General features: G+C 54.6%; 2 protein-coding genes across 6 annotated transcripts; one reads left to right on the top strand and one right to left on the bottom strand.

Moving 5' to 3' along the window:
* Window positions 1–524: 524 nt before the first annotated feature.
* Window positions 525–4,304, bottom strand: ZNF296 (zinc finger protein 296). Its single transcript, XM_036834609.1, has 3 exons — window positions 3,973–4,304; window positions 3,580–3,729; window positions 525–1,586 (listed from the first exon to the last, which is right to left on the bottom strand). The coding sequence occupies exons 1-3, from the start codon at window positions 4,268–4,270 to the stop codon at window positions 610–612; spliced, it is 1,425 nt and encodes a 474-aa protein (XP_036690504.1). The 5' UTR covers window positions 4,271–4,304; the 3' UTR covers window positions 525–609.
* On the top strand, window positions 3,590–15,327 carry GEMIN7 (gem nuclear organelle associated protein 7). 5 transcript variants are annotated; one of them, XM_036834618.1, is made up of 2 exons: window positions 3,590–3,689; window positions 14,565–15,327. In XM_036834618.1, the coding sequence occupies exon 2, from the start codon at window positions 14,573–14,575 to the stop codon at window positions 14,957–14,959; it is 387 nt and encodes a 128-aa protein (XP_036690513.1). In that variant the 5' UTR covers window positions 3,590–3,689; window positions 14,565–14,572; the 3' UTR covers window positions 14,960–15,327. The 5 variants fall into 5 exon arrangements, with proteins under 5 accessions (XP_036690513.1, XP_036690509.1, XP_036690510.1 ...); XM_036834614.1 differs by lacking the exon at window positions 3,590–3,689 and adding an exon at window positions 4,215–4,339; XM_036834615.1 differs by lacking the exon at window positions 3,590–3,689 and adding an exon at window positions 6,489–6,580.
* Window positions 15,328–16,299: the final 972 nt, after the last annotated feature.

The following is a 16,299-nucleotide window of genomic DNA, read 5'->3' as shown; positions in this document are numbered from 1 at the left end:
TCTTCACCTGGCCTCCGTGTCGTCTGTGTGGTTGGTGCAGGGCTCCCAAACCCCAGTGCCCACCAGCCAAGGCCAGCTGGGGAAGGAGCTTGGTGGGTTCAGCTGTGGCCCAGGTGGAGGTCCCGCCCACGTCTGGGCATTGAACTGGCGGCTCCTTGGTAATCAGAACTCCTGCCACTCTCAGTGAGGGCAGGGGCGCGACGCGGTGGGAAAAGGGCTGAGCATCCAGCGTGGGGAGGATGGGCCAGGACTTTGCCCAGGGACCTGTGCTGACAGGTCCAGGCCTCTCCCCGCTCTTGCCTCGGCCCCTGCCCTGGCCTCGCCCACACCCACATCAGGAACCGGGAGCACAGCTTTCGGTGCCAGTCGTGCTGTGCCCCGGGCACTGGGTGCTGGCCTTTCCCCTCACCCCCTCGTTCCAAACCGGTCTGTCCAGCTGTCCACCCCAAGGAGTGAAGCCTCCCGCCCCACCTCAGACACCCCAAGAAAGCCAGAGTCCAAACGCGTGTGTAACTGTGGGGAGGGAGGATTTACTTGCGGGGGAAGGACAGGGAGGTCACAGAAGTGGTTCACAGCAGTGCGGGGGACCGCAGGGGGCATTCCCGCGGCTCAGGCGTCCCCAACCACGTCGGGGTGCTTCTGCCGCAGGTGCTTGTCCAGGGTGGCCCGCAGGCCGAAGGGCACGCAGCAGTGGGGGCACTTGAAGCGGGGCCCGCCAGGCCCCAGGCCGTGCATGCGGCGGTGGCGGTTGAGTTTGCTGCTCTGGGCGCAGGCGTAGGAGCAGAGCTCGCAGGCGTAGGGCCGCTCGCCCGTGTGCGAGCGCCGGTGCACCGTCAGGTTGCTGCTGTTGGTGAAATGCTTCCCGCAGAACTCGCAGCTGCCCCCGGGCCCGGGACCCCGGCTCTTGCCCGCTGGCTTCAGCGTCTTCTTGGGTGACGTCTTCTGGTTCTTCTCGGGGTCAGTTCTCTGCTCCTTGGTGTCAGCTCCCCAGCTGTCCACGCCGGGGCCCGCCTGGGCCCCACCGCCAGGAGCCCCAGGTTCCTGGACCCCCGCCGTGGCGGCTGCTCCGGCCCCCTCTCCGCCGCTGCACGGGAGGATGCTGGCCGGGGCGGCGGCGTGGGCGGCCGGCTCCGGAGGGGCGGCGGAGGCCTGCTCCTGACTGGCATCGGCCACGCCGGGGCTCTGGGGCTGTAGCTGCCGATGGGTCTTCTTGTGGCGGTTGAGCTTGCTGCTCTGGGCGCAAGCATAGGGACACTGGTCGCAGGCGTAGGGCCGCTCGCCAGTGTGCGAGCGCATGTGCACCTTCAGGTTGCTGAAGGAGCTGAGGGTCTTCTTGCACACGGGGCAGGTGGGGCTCCGCCGGGCGGGACCCAGCCGGGGGCCCTTGGCCTCGGCTTCTGGCCCCGCCACCGCCGACACGGCAGCAGCCACTTCGGCCAGGCCCAGCAGCGGGGCCTCTGGGGCCTCGGGTTCCGTCTGGTAGATGGACAGTCCATGGTCCCACTGGGCGTGGCGCAGCAGTTTCCAGGCTCCCGTGAACTGTCGGCCGCAGCGGAGGCAGCTCAAGGCCTTCAGGTCCTCGCGTTCTGCAGAGAAGAGAAGGGCCAGGGGTTAGCGTGTCAGGCAAGTCAGAGCAGTTGCTGCTCACAGCTGCCGGCTGGACACCTGCTGGGGGAGAGGCTCTATTCCAGGAGCTGAGACGCAGCAGTAAGAGGCAAGACTCCCTGCCCGCAGGAAGCTGGTGTTCAGAGAGGTGGGTGGACAGACAAGAAGCAAGGAAAATCCGTGCAGTGGATGATAAGTACTTGGGGATATTCTTTGTGTTTGAAAAATCTTCAAGAAAAGGTAAAAGGTAGAGCAGAGTGATGGACGGGGGAGTGTTATTTTATACTGGGGTTAGGAAGGCCTTGCTGAGCAGGTGACCCAATTCAGTGTGCTAGGCACCTGCCAACCGCCACGCTCAGCTCCCTCTCACAACTTTCCTTCAAGACAGGATATAAGACCTCCATTTTCCAGATGGGAAAACTGAGGCAAAGAGACCTTTCCCCAAGGTCATACAGCTAGGAATGGGTGGAGCTGGGGTTTCAATCCAGAAACCCAGGGAGTGGGAGATAGAGGTTTTCAAGAAAAACGATTGGTTTAATAATCGGAACAGCTCTTGATAACTGAGTGGGTTTCTGTGCCAGAGCCCAGGCTCCTGGGTCCCATGCGTGATCCCCTTTTCCTGCCTTACAGAAGAGGGGGCCAAGGTCTAAATGGGGAGAAGGCTTAGCAGCCACCTAGAGAGGTAGGGGTGTGGACAGTGTGCTAGGTTCCCCTCCCTCTGCATGGAACCCAGATTGAGAGTCCTCCAAATCAAGATACTCCAGGTACTGTCAGTAAGGTACTTCCAGATCTATTTGCCTTTATGTCTTCGATGGGGGTGGCTTTCCTGATGCAACACCAGGGTCAAGAGCATAGGTGGGGTTGGAGAGGGTCAGCCTGGCCTGACTTTCAGCTGGCTCTCCTGCTCCCTAGCTGTGTGACCTTGGGCAAGAAATACCCCTCTCTGAGCCTCAGTTTCCTCATTTGCTAGAATATGGGGATCCTAGGGGTCTTCTCCCTTTTAGACTTGCTGTGAGCTCAGAAGCAGCTAAGAGCTGTGGTCCATCAAGTCCTCAGTAAATATTAGCTGAGGTGTCCACAATTCTCCCAAGTCCAAGCACCTAAGAGTGTATTGTTCTAATGATCCCATCACAGCCCCTCCTTTGCCCACCAGGCTCTAACTCTACAGCTGAGCCAATCATAATTCCTCCTCCCCCCCTCCCACCACAGGACCCTCTCCCTGGCCCAGCCCTGAATATAATTCCATTTCTCACAAATCCCAGGAGCACATGGCCCAGAGACTGGAAATCTAGAGCTGTGGATGAGCCCCACAATCAACGCTGACCAAAAGCTCAGCTCGCCATGAGTCTAGTACCAAGTTAAGAGTTTTAATTCCTACCCAAGGGGAGGAACCCAGGTATCGAGACACCCAGGACCTGGCTCAAAACAGGGCTTTCCCAGCATGCAAGGCTGGGAGATTCCATCAGGGAGGGAAAACCGAAGCCCCTTCCCTGGCTCTGAGCAAATGCCCAGCACCTCAATCAGAAGTGATAAAGAGGTGGAGGGGGTAACAACACCCCCCGGTCCAGCTGGCCTCAGCTCCCCTCCCCCAGGCCGCTGCCCTCCCCAGAGGTGCCCCCTGCTGCCACACTGGTCCAGCCACCTGGCCAGTTATTTCTGGCCAAGGGGAAGGAGAAGTGAAACCAGATTGGGGGTGTGTGTATGGCAAATCCCCAGACCAATCTTCTGGGGCTGGCCACACCCTGTGGGTGGCCCTGCTTCCCTGCCCAGCCCCCATCCTCACCCACCCCCCTCACCACCACTAGTCTCAGCCCTAGGACAGGGCAGGCTCTGGCCACGCCTAGGCTGCACCCGGTGGGGAGCCAGAAAGGGGAAGTAGTGCTCACTGCCCCGCCTGTCCAGGTCAGCCCCTTCTCCCACAGGAAGCTGGGCCCTTGAACTTGAGACCAGGGACTGCATTCCGGCTTTACTCACCTGAGCCGTGGCAGGGGCTGGGGCCTCTGAAGAGCTGACAGCCCAGCTTCTTGTGGTCCATGAAAGCAGTGATGGCCTCCAGCGGGAAGGTCTGCAGGCAGCGGCCGCAGGTCAACAGATCTGGGTGTTTGTCGGTCCACGGCTGGCGGTCTGCAGGGAGGAAGCGGGTGGTGAGCGTGGGGTGGGGCCAGGATGGGGCCTGGGGGTTCCGAGGGAGAGGGAAAACCCGAAGGTCAAAAGGGGGGCTGGAGGCCAGGACCCGGCGAGGAAAATAAGGCAGGGGCGGTAGTGCGGGGGTGGGGGGGCGGGGGTCGGTGCCCCGAGAAGGAGGTCCCACCCGAGAGAGAGAGAGGGGAGGGAGGTGGGCCCGGGGCAGGGGCAGGGGGTGCTCACCGTGAAGGTTCGGGGTCAACGGCGTCCACGGCGCCCACTGGTTGCGCAGGCCCAGGGCGTGGAAGAGGCCGCCAGCGGGCACGGGGCCGGGGGAGTGGCGGGGTTCGCCTTCGAACCGCCCCGGCGCGGGCATTTCCTTCGGGTTGAAGGGCCCTAGCCGCCGGGCCTGTAGGGGCCGCGGGTCCGGCTCGGGCTTCACATCGATGAAGAGGTCCGGCATCTCCATCTCGTCGTCTGAGTTGGCGGTGGGAGCAGGCTCTCTTCGGCGAGGCATGCAGCCGGCCTTGCGGCGGGACATGGGTCACGGGCAGGCGGACTGGCGGGCGGAGGACTCGCGAGCCGTGCGCGCTCACACCGAGGCGCCCAGGTGAGTGACTGCGGCGACCCGCGGCGAACTCTCACACGTGCTGGCCCGGCCCGTGGCTCCGCCCACCGAGGCGGGGCCTGACGCGAGAGGACTGCCCCACCCTCAGCCAAACTTAATCTGGACCGTGCCCCCTGCGTTTCTGTAAGTGATCAAATCTTAACCATAACGAGTTCACACAGCCACGCATAGAAACAGCTATTCCTGATCCCGTTTTCGGGCTGGTGGAAACTGAGGCACAAGGTGCCCACACACACCCCCAAGCGAGAAAATGGTAGGGGCCACGTTTCTACCTAGGCGCCTGATAGTAATCTGGTCTGTTCCATTAAACGCATTACAATAAAAGTTCCCTGGGCAAACATTGATTGAGCGCCTACTATGCACCAGGTTCTGGACCAAGTACTGGGGATGCAGCAGGGTACAAAACACAATAACCCTGGCCTCATGCAGTTTATTCGTTCAGGGAGACAGGACTCTCAACAAGATAACTATGTAAAATACAGAGTGCCTTCCGTGACACCTGTCATGGAGAAAAAAAAAAAAAATCCAGGAAGGGTTATAAAGGGACAGGATTACTGGGGTGACGGGTGGGCCTCAATTTTCTCCCCATGCCGGGCCTGTGTATTCGAGGAGTTCTGTAGTGATTAAGTTCTGTATTGATTGAGTTCTGTGAGAAAACGAGGTCAGCTCCAAGGGCGTCTTTTGACCACTTTAGAGTCTTTGGCTTTTCTGAGATGGAAGCCCTGGGAAGGTTTTGAGCAGAGGAGGGTCGTGATCATATACATTGACTCTGCTCTTAGACCTGGGATCGTCTTTAAAACCAAATAGCCAACTGTCTTGCCTCCCTCGGTTGGGGCCTCCTCCAACTTCCCTCCTCAAAGCTGCTCTCTCTGATCACTATTTGAAGTGGCATCAACACCCTGCCCCACCCTTCAACCCTGCAAGTTTTCTTTTCTTCCTGGCACCAACCACATAAGATCTAGAACTGTTTGTTTACTGTCGTCTCACCCCTTCCCCCAACACAAGCCCCCTGAGGTCAGGGCCAGGGTCAGTCTGCCCCTGCCGTGTCCCCAAGCCCAGCACTGAGGGAATTTCACATGCTAATCTCCGCTGCAGGCCTGAGGGTTCCTCATATTGTTATTCAGGTCTCAGCTCAATTGTCCTCCAGAGAGCAGAGGACCTCCCTGACCACAGGATCTAAAGGAGCCCCACCCTGCTGAAGGCCTTACAATTTACACTCCATGACCTCCATCTGTCCCCAGTTCCCTCCTGGGCCTCAGGTTTCCCATCTGTTACCTAAGGTGGCTTCTTCTTCAGCGCCACCTCCCCTGACCACCCAACCTCCCCCAACCCTGCCACCCATTATCCCATTGCCCTTATTTTATTCCTTTTACATCCTTGTCAAGCCCTGAAGGATCTTGTCGATGTATTTGTTCATGTAATAACCTGTGGTGTCCCTCTCAGCCTCCCTAGATGTAGGTTCTGAGATGGCAGGAGCCAAGTCCGTCTTGTTCACAAATAGAGCCCCTAATCGTTCATAGTTCAGTTAACAAATTGTGCATTGAGCTCCTGCCATGTGCATTCTTTCAATAGATATTTGCAGAGGGTCTGCGTACCAGGCACTGGGTCTTGGGGGTCCGCTGGGAAGCCAAGGCCCACAGGGCCCTGCCTTACTGAAACCGTGTGGAAGAAGTGAATTCTGAGCCCAGAGCAGCGCGTTTCCACCTCAGGCCATACATTTTGCCTTTCAGGACCTCAGTTTCCCCCTGTGTAAGATGGGGCTGCGGGGAGGGCTGCAGGACCAAATGACCGCCTCTGGTCTCTCCCAGCTGCTGCTCTCCAAGGCTTTTGCCTGGTGCGTGGCTGCTGAGAGCATGATCAAGTAGGGAAGGTGGGGTTCGGACTGGAGGTGCGGGGTAGGAGTGTGCACGTGTAGGGGGATGGGGGTGCCAAGTCCAATCTGCGCTTAACTCAGACGGGAGGCGCTTCAACTTCTTCTTCTGTAAAATGGGCATCCTGGACGTCCCCACCTCGCAGACTGGTGGATCAGCTCTAAGCGCTGGGCCAAGCCGCTGGCGGGGTGGCGCCCGGGTCTGTGCTGGCTTCCGAGCCCGCGAGCCCGCCCGAGACCACGTGGGGCGGTGGCGGCGCGGGCGGAACCCAGGCTCGGCGGCTCGCGGCCCGCCCGGGCCTCTGCAGCTAGGGCGCCGGCGGAAGTAAGGGCTTCAGCCGCTGCGGACCTCGGTGAGTGTGGGATTGTTGCTGGTGGGTCGCGAGCACTTTCCCGTTCCCCGGAATCGGCCCCGGGACGCCCACCCGCGTGCAAGACCGGGAGTGGCGGCAAGAGTCAAGTCCGCGCCTGCAACGCCGGCTGCTGGGACGTTCTGGTCCCCGAACGCCTGCACCCGGGACTCTGGTTCCGAACGCAGCAGCGCACACATCCCCGCGCCCGGGGTGGGGGTGGGGGCGGAATGCACCCCCTCGGGAAAACAATAACGACGACGATATTATAACAGTAATAACGGCTGCGGTCTTCAGACTCCCGCCTTTCCTGGAGTGGAATCGCTCGCCTAATCTGAGCCGGGAGGTGGGAAGAACGTCCAGCCCAGGGGGGAGTGGGGAGTGGACGCCTGAGGGCCGGGAGGACCTACTTAGTGTAAGAAAAGGAGAGCGATGCGTGGCCAGGGCGGAATTGAAAGGAAACTGACCGGCCCAGTGGGCGGAGGTTTGGGGGGTGGGATTCTGCGTTTGGGGTCCCGATCCTCACGGGGGAGGGTGTGGCCCATTTAACTAATTTGCATCCAAACGGGGCCCACCCATGAGGTGGGTGTAGGCTGGTCAGTATCTCGGTTAAGCTGGTAACTCAGCTGGTTCTCTACCTGGCAACTGAAGGGTTAGTTTGTCCACTGAACGGATCGTTCCCATTTTCTAGAAAGTGAGCACTGAGGCCCCAGGGACGGAAGTCTGTGAATCTCCTGGCCCTGCCATTGACCAAAGCGATGGGCGCTTTAGTTTTTTTAGTGGGAAAAGGGTTTGGACATTTTTTCCTGAAACCTGGGCAGGAAATCCTTGGCTTGGAGACTTGACAGGATAAAGGACTCTCAGGCTTGGTCACCAGGGAGAATGGATAATGCCTGCTTTTGCTGTGTTGGGCACACCCTATGCGAGCTTTCTCAAACCTGTTTCTTTTTTTTTTTTTTTAATTTATTTATTTATTTATTTATTTATGGCTGTGTTGGGTCTTCGCTTCCGTGCGAGGGCTTTCGCCAGTTGCGGCAAGTGGGGACCACTCTTCATCGCGGTGCGCGGGCCTCTCACTATCGCGGCCTCTCCTGTTGCGGAGCACAGGCTCCAGACGCGCAGGCTCAGTAGTTGTGGCTCACGGGCCTAGTCGCTCCGCGGCATGTGGGATCTTCCCGGACCAGGGCTCGAACCCGTGTCCCCTAGCATTAGCAGGCAGATTCTCAACCACTGCGCCACCAGGGAAGCCCCAAACCTGTTTCTTATCAGGTCACACCTTGACTCCCAAACCTCCAACGGCTCCCCTATGCTGGCTGAAAAAACTGCCCTTTTGCATAGGGCAGGGGTGATGGCCCTGACTCTGTTATCAGACCAGCCGGGGTTGGCTCCCTTTTCCTGCCAATCAAAAGCTTGCACCCAGTCAATGATCTGGCATCGTCCAGCTTCAGTTTCCTCTTCGGGAAAATGGGGCTTGTGCAGGTATGACCAAATCTTTTTTTTTTTTCCCTCCCTAATGGAGAAAATATGACTAACATGTTTAATTAGTCATGTAATTAAACATGTTTAATTTTGTTTTATCCAGGGATTGAACATAACTCTTTGGCCACTTGCGTAATTCCCATCAGTCCTTCATTAACTACTAGCCCTAGAGGGGAAGGAGAGTGTTTCTCCTGAAATACTTAAGTGTTAACCTACGTTGGGAGAAAGCCCTGGGAGCTGATGACCCTTGACTAAACTGGGAACGCAGCGGTCAGATACATTAGAAAATGTATATATCCCTTAATCTCATTCACAGCTGTAGTGATGAGATAATGAAAATGTAGCAATCCCATTAATTCCATTCACTGTGGTCTTGCCCATCAGGCACAAACCAGGGAGTCTTCCTCGGCTTTGCTCAGTCCATTAGCAAATAGTGAGGGCTCTCAACCCTCAAAAGATAGCCTAATCCAATCACTTCTCCCCACCCCCCCCACCCTGTCCCAGACGCCTGTCATCTTCCACACCGCCCACTGCAGTGGCTTCCTCACCAGGCTGTCTGCTCCTCCCTTTGCCCCTCCCAGTCCATTCTTTCTTGCAGCAGGCAGAGGGATCCCGTGATTACCGGAAATCAGACCCTGCCCCTCCTCTGCTCAGAACCAGCCCCTGGAGAGACCCAAGTCCTCAAGCCCCTGCACATTCTGCCCTTGCCCCAGCCTCCTGCATACTGGCCTCCTTGCTGTGCCTCAGTCTCCCTTCCATAGGCTTTGCATTTGCTGCTCCCTCGAACTGGAATGCTTTCCCCCCAGATCTCCACATGGCTCAATTCCTCATTTCATTCCGGTCTTTGCTCCAAAGTAACCTTATCAGAGAGATCGTTCCTGAGCCCCTTCCTGGAAACCAACTTTTACCCCCCCAGGCAGGGCCAGGTGTCTGCTCTGGCCTCCTGAGGCCCCCGGGCTCCTTCATTCCAGCCCTGCCCACTCTGGGTCGTCATTGTCTGGAGACCTAGTGTGTGTCATCCACTGGACTGTGAGCCCAGGAGGGCAGGGCTGGGCTCTTTCACTCCCAGCTGTGTCTCTAGCACCACCCAGCATGGGCCAGGCACAGAGCAGGCACTCAGATAACAGGAGGAGTGAATCCTTCCACAAATGTTCACTGAGTCCCCCCCTGGTTGCCAGGCCCTAACTGGGGCTGGGGGTGGAGTTGTGAAGTAATCAGATATGTCCCTTCTCTCGAAGGCTTATGTTCTGTGGCAGAACAGACAGCACACAGGCAAACAAGTAAATGCATATTGTCAGGAGGTGATAGTGCTGTGGAAAAAAAAGATACTGCAGGGTGAAAGGGCTATTATTTTCCTCCCTGTAAAGATGATGTTTGAGCAGCGAGCTGAATGAAGTAAGGGAGGAAGGTGAGTCATGTATCTAGAAATATATATATGTCTCCCAATTGGAAGAGGGTTCCAGGCAGTAAGAACAACATGTGCAAAGGCCCTGAGGCAGGAATGTGCTTGGCATTTTCAGGTGACCAAAGGGTAGAAGGGTGGGAGATGAGGTCAGAGAGGTGATAGGGCCTTGTAGCCATCGTGAGGACTTTTGCTTTTGCGCTGGGTGGGTTAGGAGCCATGGGAGGGCTCTGAGCAGAGGAGGGGTGTGATCAGACTTAGTTCTAACAGGAAGATCCCTCTGACGGCCGTGTGGGGAACAGACCGGGGTGAAGGTGGAGGCCAGGAGCCCAGTGGGAAGGCTACTGAAATAGTCCAGGTGGGAGGTGATGGTGGCTAGACCAAGGAAGGGGCAGAGTAGGGGTGGTGAGAAGTTCCCGGATTCTGGATGCATTTTTGAGGGTGGAGCTGACAAACTTGACTGAAGGATTGGATGTGGGTGGGAGAGAAAGCGAAGAGTCCAGGATACTGCGGATGTCCTTTTCCTGTGTGATCAGCAACCTCCCCATGAAAGATCTTCCTGACAGCCCTAGGAGGTCTTTTTTTAATGTTTCATTTCACGGATGAGGAACCGGAGCAGGTAGGCTGCTCCTAGAGTTGCAGTGATCTGCCCAGACCCCTTGTAGTGAATCTGGGAGGGCTGGGACCCACCCGCTCTCCCCCAGACCACACCCTCAGCCCCTATGCCAGGTGGTGAGCTGTGGCCTGCCACAGGTTCTTGTATGGCTCGAGAGCTAAGAGTGGGTTTTGCATTTTTAAGTGGTTGGAAAACTAAAAAAATCTTTTGTGGCACATGAAAGTATATAAAATTCAATATCAGTGTCCCAATAAGTAAGGTTTTATTGGAGCACTGCCACGTTTCCACGTGTTTCTGCATTGTCTGGCCACTTTCCTGCTACCCTGGCAGAGTTGAGTAGTTGTGACAGAGACAGAGACAAGCCCTTGAAGCCTAAAATATTTACCATTGGGCCCTTTACAAAGGAGATTTGCTGACCTTTGCTATATGTTCTGCTAATAAGATTTGGGCCAGCAGCGGGGGTGTCCTATCAGGAAGACTTGGCAGGTAGTCACACAGGGGCTGGAAAAGATCCGGGTCAGGGACAGAAAGAGGTTTGGAGAGTGCGTGACAGTAAGGTTAGGAGAGGGAGTTCAGATTCCTGAGGGAGGATCTAACATTTTTTAAATGTTTTAAACTAGAATTTTTTTAAACTAGAATTTCCTTTTTAAAGGAATTTTTAAAACTAGAATTTCCTTTTTAAAACTTTTTAAAACTAGAATTTCAAAATTCTTTTGAAAAGATTATACAGATTCAAAACGGATCCAAATTCAAACAGAATTTAAAAGGTAAAAAAAGGTAGACAGCTAAAAGTCTCCACCCCGGGCCCTCCATGGGCTGAATGACCCACGTACGTTTGCAGTTTTTTTGTCTGTTTGTTTGGTTTTAGGCCGTGCCACGCGGCTTGCAGGATCTTTGTTCCCCAACCAGGGATGGAACCCAGGCCTCCAGCAGTGGAAGCGCCGAGTCCTAACCACTGGACTGCCAGGGAGGTGCCTGTTTGCAGTTTTCACGGAGACCGTCAAGCTGTCCCTCTTTGAGTGTCCGTGAGGCTGTGAATATGTTCACGTGTTCAGCAGTCATTGTTACCCACCCTCCATCTGTTTGTCTGCATCAGTGGTTCTGAACCAGAGATGATTTTTTTTTTTTTTTGAGATCTTTTTTTTTAAAAAAAATGGCTTTATTGGGTTGTAATTCTCCTACCAAACTATTCACCAGTGGAGACATTTTTGGTTGTCGCAGCTTGGGGCAAGGGTGGGGGACGCTCCTGCATCTAGCGTGTAGAGGCCAGGGATGCTGCCGAAACCCTACACCTATGCACAGGACAGCACCTTACAACGCGACAAAGAATGGTCCAGGCCCAGCTGTCAATAGTGCCAAAGTTGAGAAGCCCTGGTCCATTGCTCTGCAGGATCCTTTCTTGCAAGGAGCTGACAGTTGAGCTCCAGAGACAGGAAGAGGCTCACAAGAAAAAGGACAATCCCAATCACCCCTGTACGGTGAGTGGCCCTGGGATGGGACGCTGGGTGACTGATACGTGTCAGTCACTTCAGTTAATCACTTTAGAGAAGAGGGGACTGAGCCACAGGGAGGGGAGGGGTGCAGCTGCCTGAAACTTAGGTCCTTCTCTCCCTCTCCTCCTGCTCACAAAGCCAGCATCTCCCTGCATGCAATCAACAGCAGTGCAGTGGCGGAGGAGGGTGAATTAAGAGTTTGGGATTAACATATCACACTACTATATGTAAAACAGATAACCAACAAGGACCTACTGTATAGCACAGGGAACTATACTCAATATTCTGTAATAACCTATAAGAGAAAAGAATCTGAAAAAGAATATATATATATACACATATATATGTATAACTGAATCGGTTTGCTGTACACCTGAAACTAACACAACATTGTAAACCAACTATACTTCAATAAAAACAAACCCCCAAAAAACAAACAAAAAAACCCCAAACCAATAACAACAAAAAACCCCAAAAAAACCCCCAAACACCTCAGTGCAGTGGCATGTAATATGTTCCAGACCAGTGCTTAACTTGCACGTTTGTTAGGTCATTTAGTCCCCGTGAAAACCCTGTCAGGTTGGTCCTCCTATCACCCCCATTTTACAGATGGGGAAACTAAGGCACAGACCGTTTAAGCAACTTACCCTAGGTCACACAGCAATACTGATACTAACACAGTCGATATTCAACTGTAACTAACTTTTATGGAGAACCTAGTACCTAATAGGCCCTGTCCTGCATGAGCCTGTTGAATCCTGATAACAAGGCGAGGTGGCTGGCCGTTGGTGCCATTCCTCCACACAATGGAAGAGGAAACTGTCTCTTGCTTGAGGTCACCCAGCTAAGCAGGCCTGGGAGCTCACTCTCCACTCCATTCATTCCAGCAGAAACAGTATTTAAGGAGCCTGGTCCCTGTGCCACTTAGTGTTCAGGAGCTGGGGGCACAGCCGTGCGAAGAAAGCAAGGTCACTGCCTGTGGGGAGGCAGCCATCTTGCAGGGAGAAGGACCGCAAGCAGAAAAGTAAATAGACAACGTCATGTGCAGCAGTGGTGTGTGCGACAAAGAATGAGGAAGCCCGTTTGGATGGAGGGGGCTGAGGGGTAGATCTTGAAGGCAGGGTGGTCAGGGAAGGGGAGAGGAGGTACAGGCAGGGGGAACCGCAAGTACCAGGGCCCACCAAGGGGCCGCGCCAGGCGTGCCTGAGGCCCAGCGAGGAGGCCAGTGTGGCCAGGTGGAGAGGGTAAGCGCCGTGCTCGGCGGGCGAGGGTGCTGGCGGGATCCGGAGCACTCGGGGCCTTGAGGGCTGTGGTGAGGACTTTGGCTTTGACTCTGAGCAAGACAGAAGCCAGGGGGAGGGCTCTGAGCAGAGGAGGGACGCGATCTGACTCAGGTGTTAACAGGGTCCCTCTGGCCGTGTGTGCGGACAAACTGGCAGGGGGTGAAGGTGGAATTGGGAGTCCCACGAGGAGTTGACTTCAGTAGTCCAGGCAGGAAGTGACGGTGGCTGGACCGAGATGTTGGCAGTGGACAGAGTGAGAACTATCAGGTTGTGAATACATATACACATATTTTTTAAATTAAAAAAAATATATTTTCCCCCTGAGTATTTTTTTTTTTTTTTTTTTGGCTGCCTCAGTTCCCCGACCAGGGATTGAACCCCGGCCACTGTAGTGAAAGTGCCAGATCCTAACCACTAGACCACCAGGGAACTTACACCCCCCACTCCCCCCCCCAAGTATTTCTTTCTTTGTCTTTTATGATCTTGATATTTTTGAAGAACAGGATAATTTTTTTGTGTGTGTGTAGAATGTCCCTCAATTTGAGTTGCCTCATGATTAGATTCAGGTCATCCGTTTTTTTTTTTGTTGTTGTTGTTTTGTTTTTGCTTTTTTTTTAATAAATTTATTTATTTTATTTATATATTTTTGGCTGTATTGGGTCTCCGTTGCTGCGCACGGGCTTTTTCTAGTTGTGGCGAGAGGGGGCTACTCTTCGTTGTGGTGCGCGGGCTTCTCATTGCGGTGGCTTCTCTCGTTGTGGAGCACGGGCTCTAGGCACACGAGCTTCAGTAGTTGTGGCACGCGGGCTCAGTAGTTGTGGCTCGTGGGCTGTAGAGCACAGTCTCAGGAGTTGTGGCGCACGGGCTTAGTTGCTCCGCGGCATGTGGGATCTTCCCGGACCAGGGCTTGAACCCATGTCCCCTGCATTGGCAGGCGGATTCTTAACCACTGCGCCACCAGGGAAGCCCAGGTCATCCGTTTTTGGCAGGAATACCACAGAAGTGGTGCCCTGTCCTCAGTGTATCACATCAGGATGCACATGGTGTTTGTCCTATTACTGCACGTGTTGGCTTTCATGCCTAAGTTAGGGTGGTGTCCACCAGGTTTCTCCACCATAAAGTTACTCTTTAGTCTTTACAAGGAATATCTTGTGAGGAGGTACTTTAAGACTTTGTAGATATCCTGGACCTTCTCAAACGTTCACTGACAAGTTTTAGCATCCATTGACAATTTTAGCTGCCGTTGTACGATGCGGATTTTTCCCTCTCCCCCTTTATGTATTTCTTCATTTATCTATTTACAGTAAGTATGGACTCATGGATTTGGCCCTTTCAAGCTGACTCCTATGTGACTGGGAATTTGTTTGGAAGATTGCTTTTCATGACGGATTGGACGGGCTGTGTGTGAGAGAAGAGAGGAGGCCAGGACTTGTTCTTTCAGCAAATATATTTATTGCCAGGGACTGGGGATAAAGCTGTGATAAAAGCAGTGCAAAGGCCCTGCTCTCGTGGACCTCCTGAATGGTGGTGCCAGTTCCTGGGAAGAGGGGGGCTGGCTGAGCAATGGCACAGGTTTTAGGAGGGGGACTCAGGAATTGGGTTTTGGTCAGGTTAAGTGGAGACGGGGTAGACAGGCCTCCGCTCCCAGGCCTCCCTCTTCCTGTAGCCCCACACTCCCCATAATGGCTCCCTGCTCTTCTTCTTCACCCAACAGCCAGGATAATGCAGACTCCACTGACCATTCCTGTGCCTGTGCTCCGGCTCCCCCGGGGCCCTGATGGCTTGAGCCGAGGCTTTGCCCCCGACGGACGCAGAGCCCCCCTGAAACCGGAGGTTCCTGAAATCCCGGAGTCTCAAGAATCTCGGGAATCCCAGGAACAGCGGGCCCGAGCCGCCCTTCGGGAGCGCTACCTCCGCAGCCTGCTGGCCATGGTGGGGCGCCAGGTGAGCTTCACGTTGCACGAGGGTGTGCATGTGACCGCCCACTTCGGAGCCACTGACCTGGACGTGGCCAACTTCTACGTGTCGCAGCTGCAGACTCCGATAGGCGTGCAGGCTGAGGCGCTGCTCCGGTGTAGTGACATTATCTCATACACCTTCAAACCATAAAGATGTTATCGTGTTCATCTTTCTGCCTTGGGCGTAGCCACAGTCTCCCAGGCCTCCATATGCTCCTGAGCTTGGACCTGTGGGCCCCAGAGAGTTCGGAACACCCTTGGAATTTTGAGCCAAGCTTCAAGCAACTCTGGCTTCTTGGGACAGTAAAATTCTGCGGCCCCAGGAGTTCTAGATCCTGTTGAAAGGAAGGCTCTACCTCACAGAACTCTAAACTGTACAGATACACGGGCCTCATGCCTGTTCCTGAAGATTCCGGGTGGAGAGAGGGAATAAAGGAAGGCAAATTGTCTAGTGGGAAATTGTCTGTTGAAGAGGCTGCAAAGTTCAGCCACCCTGGAAATACTCCCCTCCTGCCAAAGTACCAATTATCCCAGGAAAATTTGCCTCCTTTTTTTTTTTTTTTTTTTTTAATGTACCCTATAGGGATTGAGCCAGATTTAGGGAGTAGAAGCGTGGCTATCCACGGGCTGAATCCCGTGGAGCTGGGCCAGGAAGGGGAGGACACGTCAAGGGAGTGGGAGGAACTCTGATAAAGGTGTGGTGATTGGACCTCCCCCTAGTCTCTGGGAACGCTGGAGCGACCTGGATGCTAGACTTGGGAGATTTGTACTTGATTTCTTTTTCGGGTGGTCTAGGATGTCCATAGCGAGTTGCGCGGCTCGCTTTGGGTCACATGGTCATGCGCAAGGGCTCCTCCTATTGCCTGTCCTCTGGGTGGGCAGATTCGCTTCCCCGCCCATACGGGGACTGGTTGGGACCTGTCTAACCCTGTGTGGTGGCACCACTGGGAAAAGGCAGAGGATTAAGGGTTAGGGTGAAACTTTGCCCTTTCTCCATTTCACCCCAGCTGTGTAGCGGCCGTCCGTATCACTCGCTTTACTTAGCCCCATTAGTAGTAGTCTTTCAGCAGATTTGTATTTATTTATTTATTTATTTGGCCGCCTCGGGCGGCATGCGGGATCTTAGATTCCGGACCAGGGATCAAACCCTTGCCCCCTGCAGTGGAAGCGCAGAGTCCTAACCACTGGATCACCAGGGAATTCCCTCAGCAGATTTACTTTTAAAAAGTAATTTCTGCCCCCTTTGTAGTCCCATCTATTTAAGAAGGTAAGTGAAGATCCCATTAAATATAGATGAGATTTGCTTTGTTCCTCCCCAGTCGTCAAAGTGCGGTGGCCAATGAAGTTGAATGAAGCATGTGGAGAGCCTCAGCTCCCATATGTCCATTCACGGAGCTACCTTTGGCGACTCCTGGGCCTAGCTTTCGAGTTGCCTAAGCAACGACGTCGCCTGCTCCTCCCCATGTGTCCTTTTTTGGTTTTAGCTCCACC

The sequence above is a fragment of the Balaenoptera musculus genome, chromosome 19 (assembly GCF_009873245.2).
Source record: "Balaenoptera musculus isolate JJ_BM4_2016_0621 chromosome 19, mBalMus1.pri.v3, whole genome shotgun sequence".
Classification (NCBI taxonomy): domain Eukaryota; kingdom Metazoa; phylum Chordata; class Mammalia; order Artiodactyla; family Balaenopteridae; genus Balaenoptera; species Balaenoptera musculus.
This window is presented reverse-complemented; position numbering and strand designations above follow the sequence as displayed.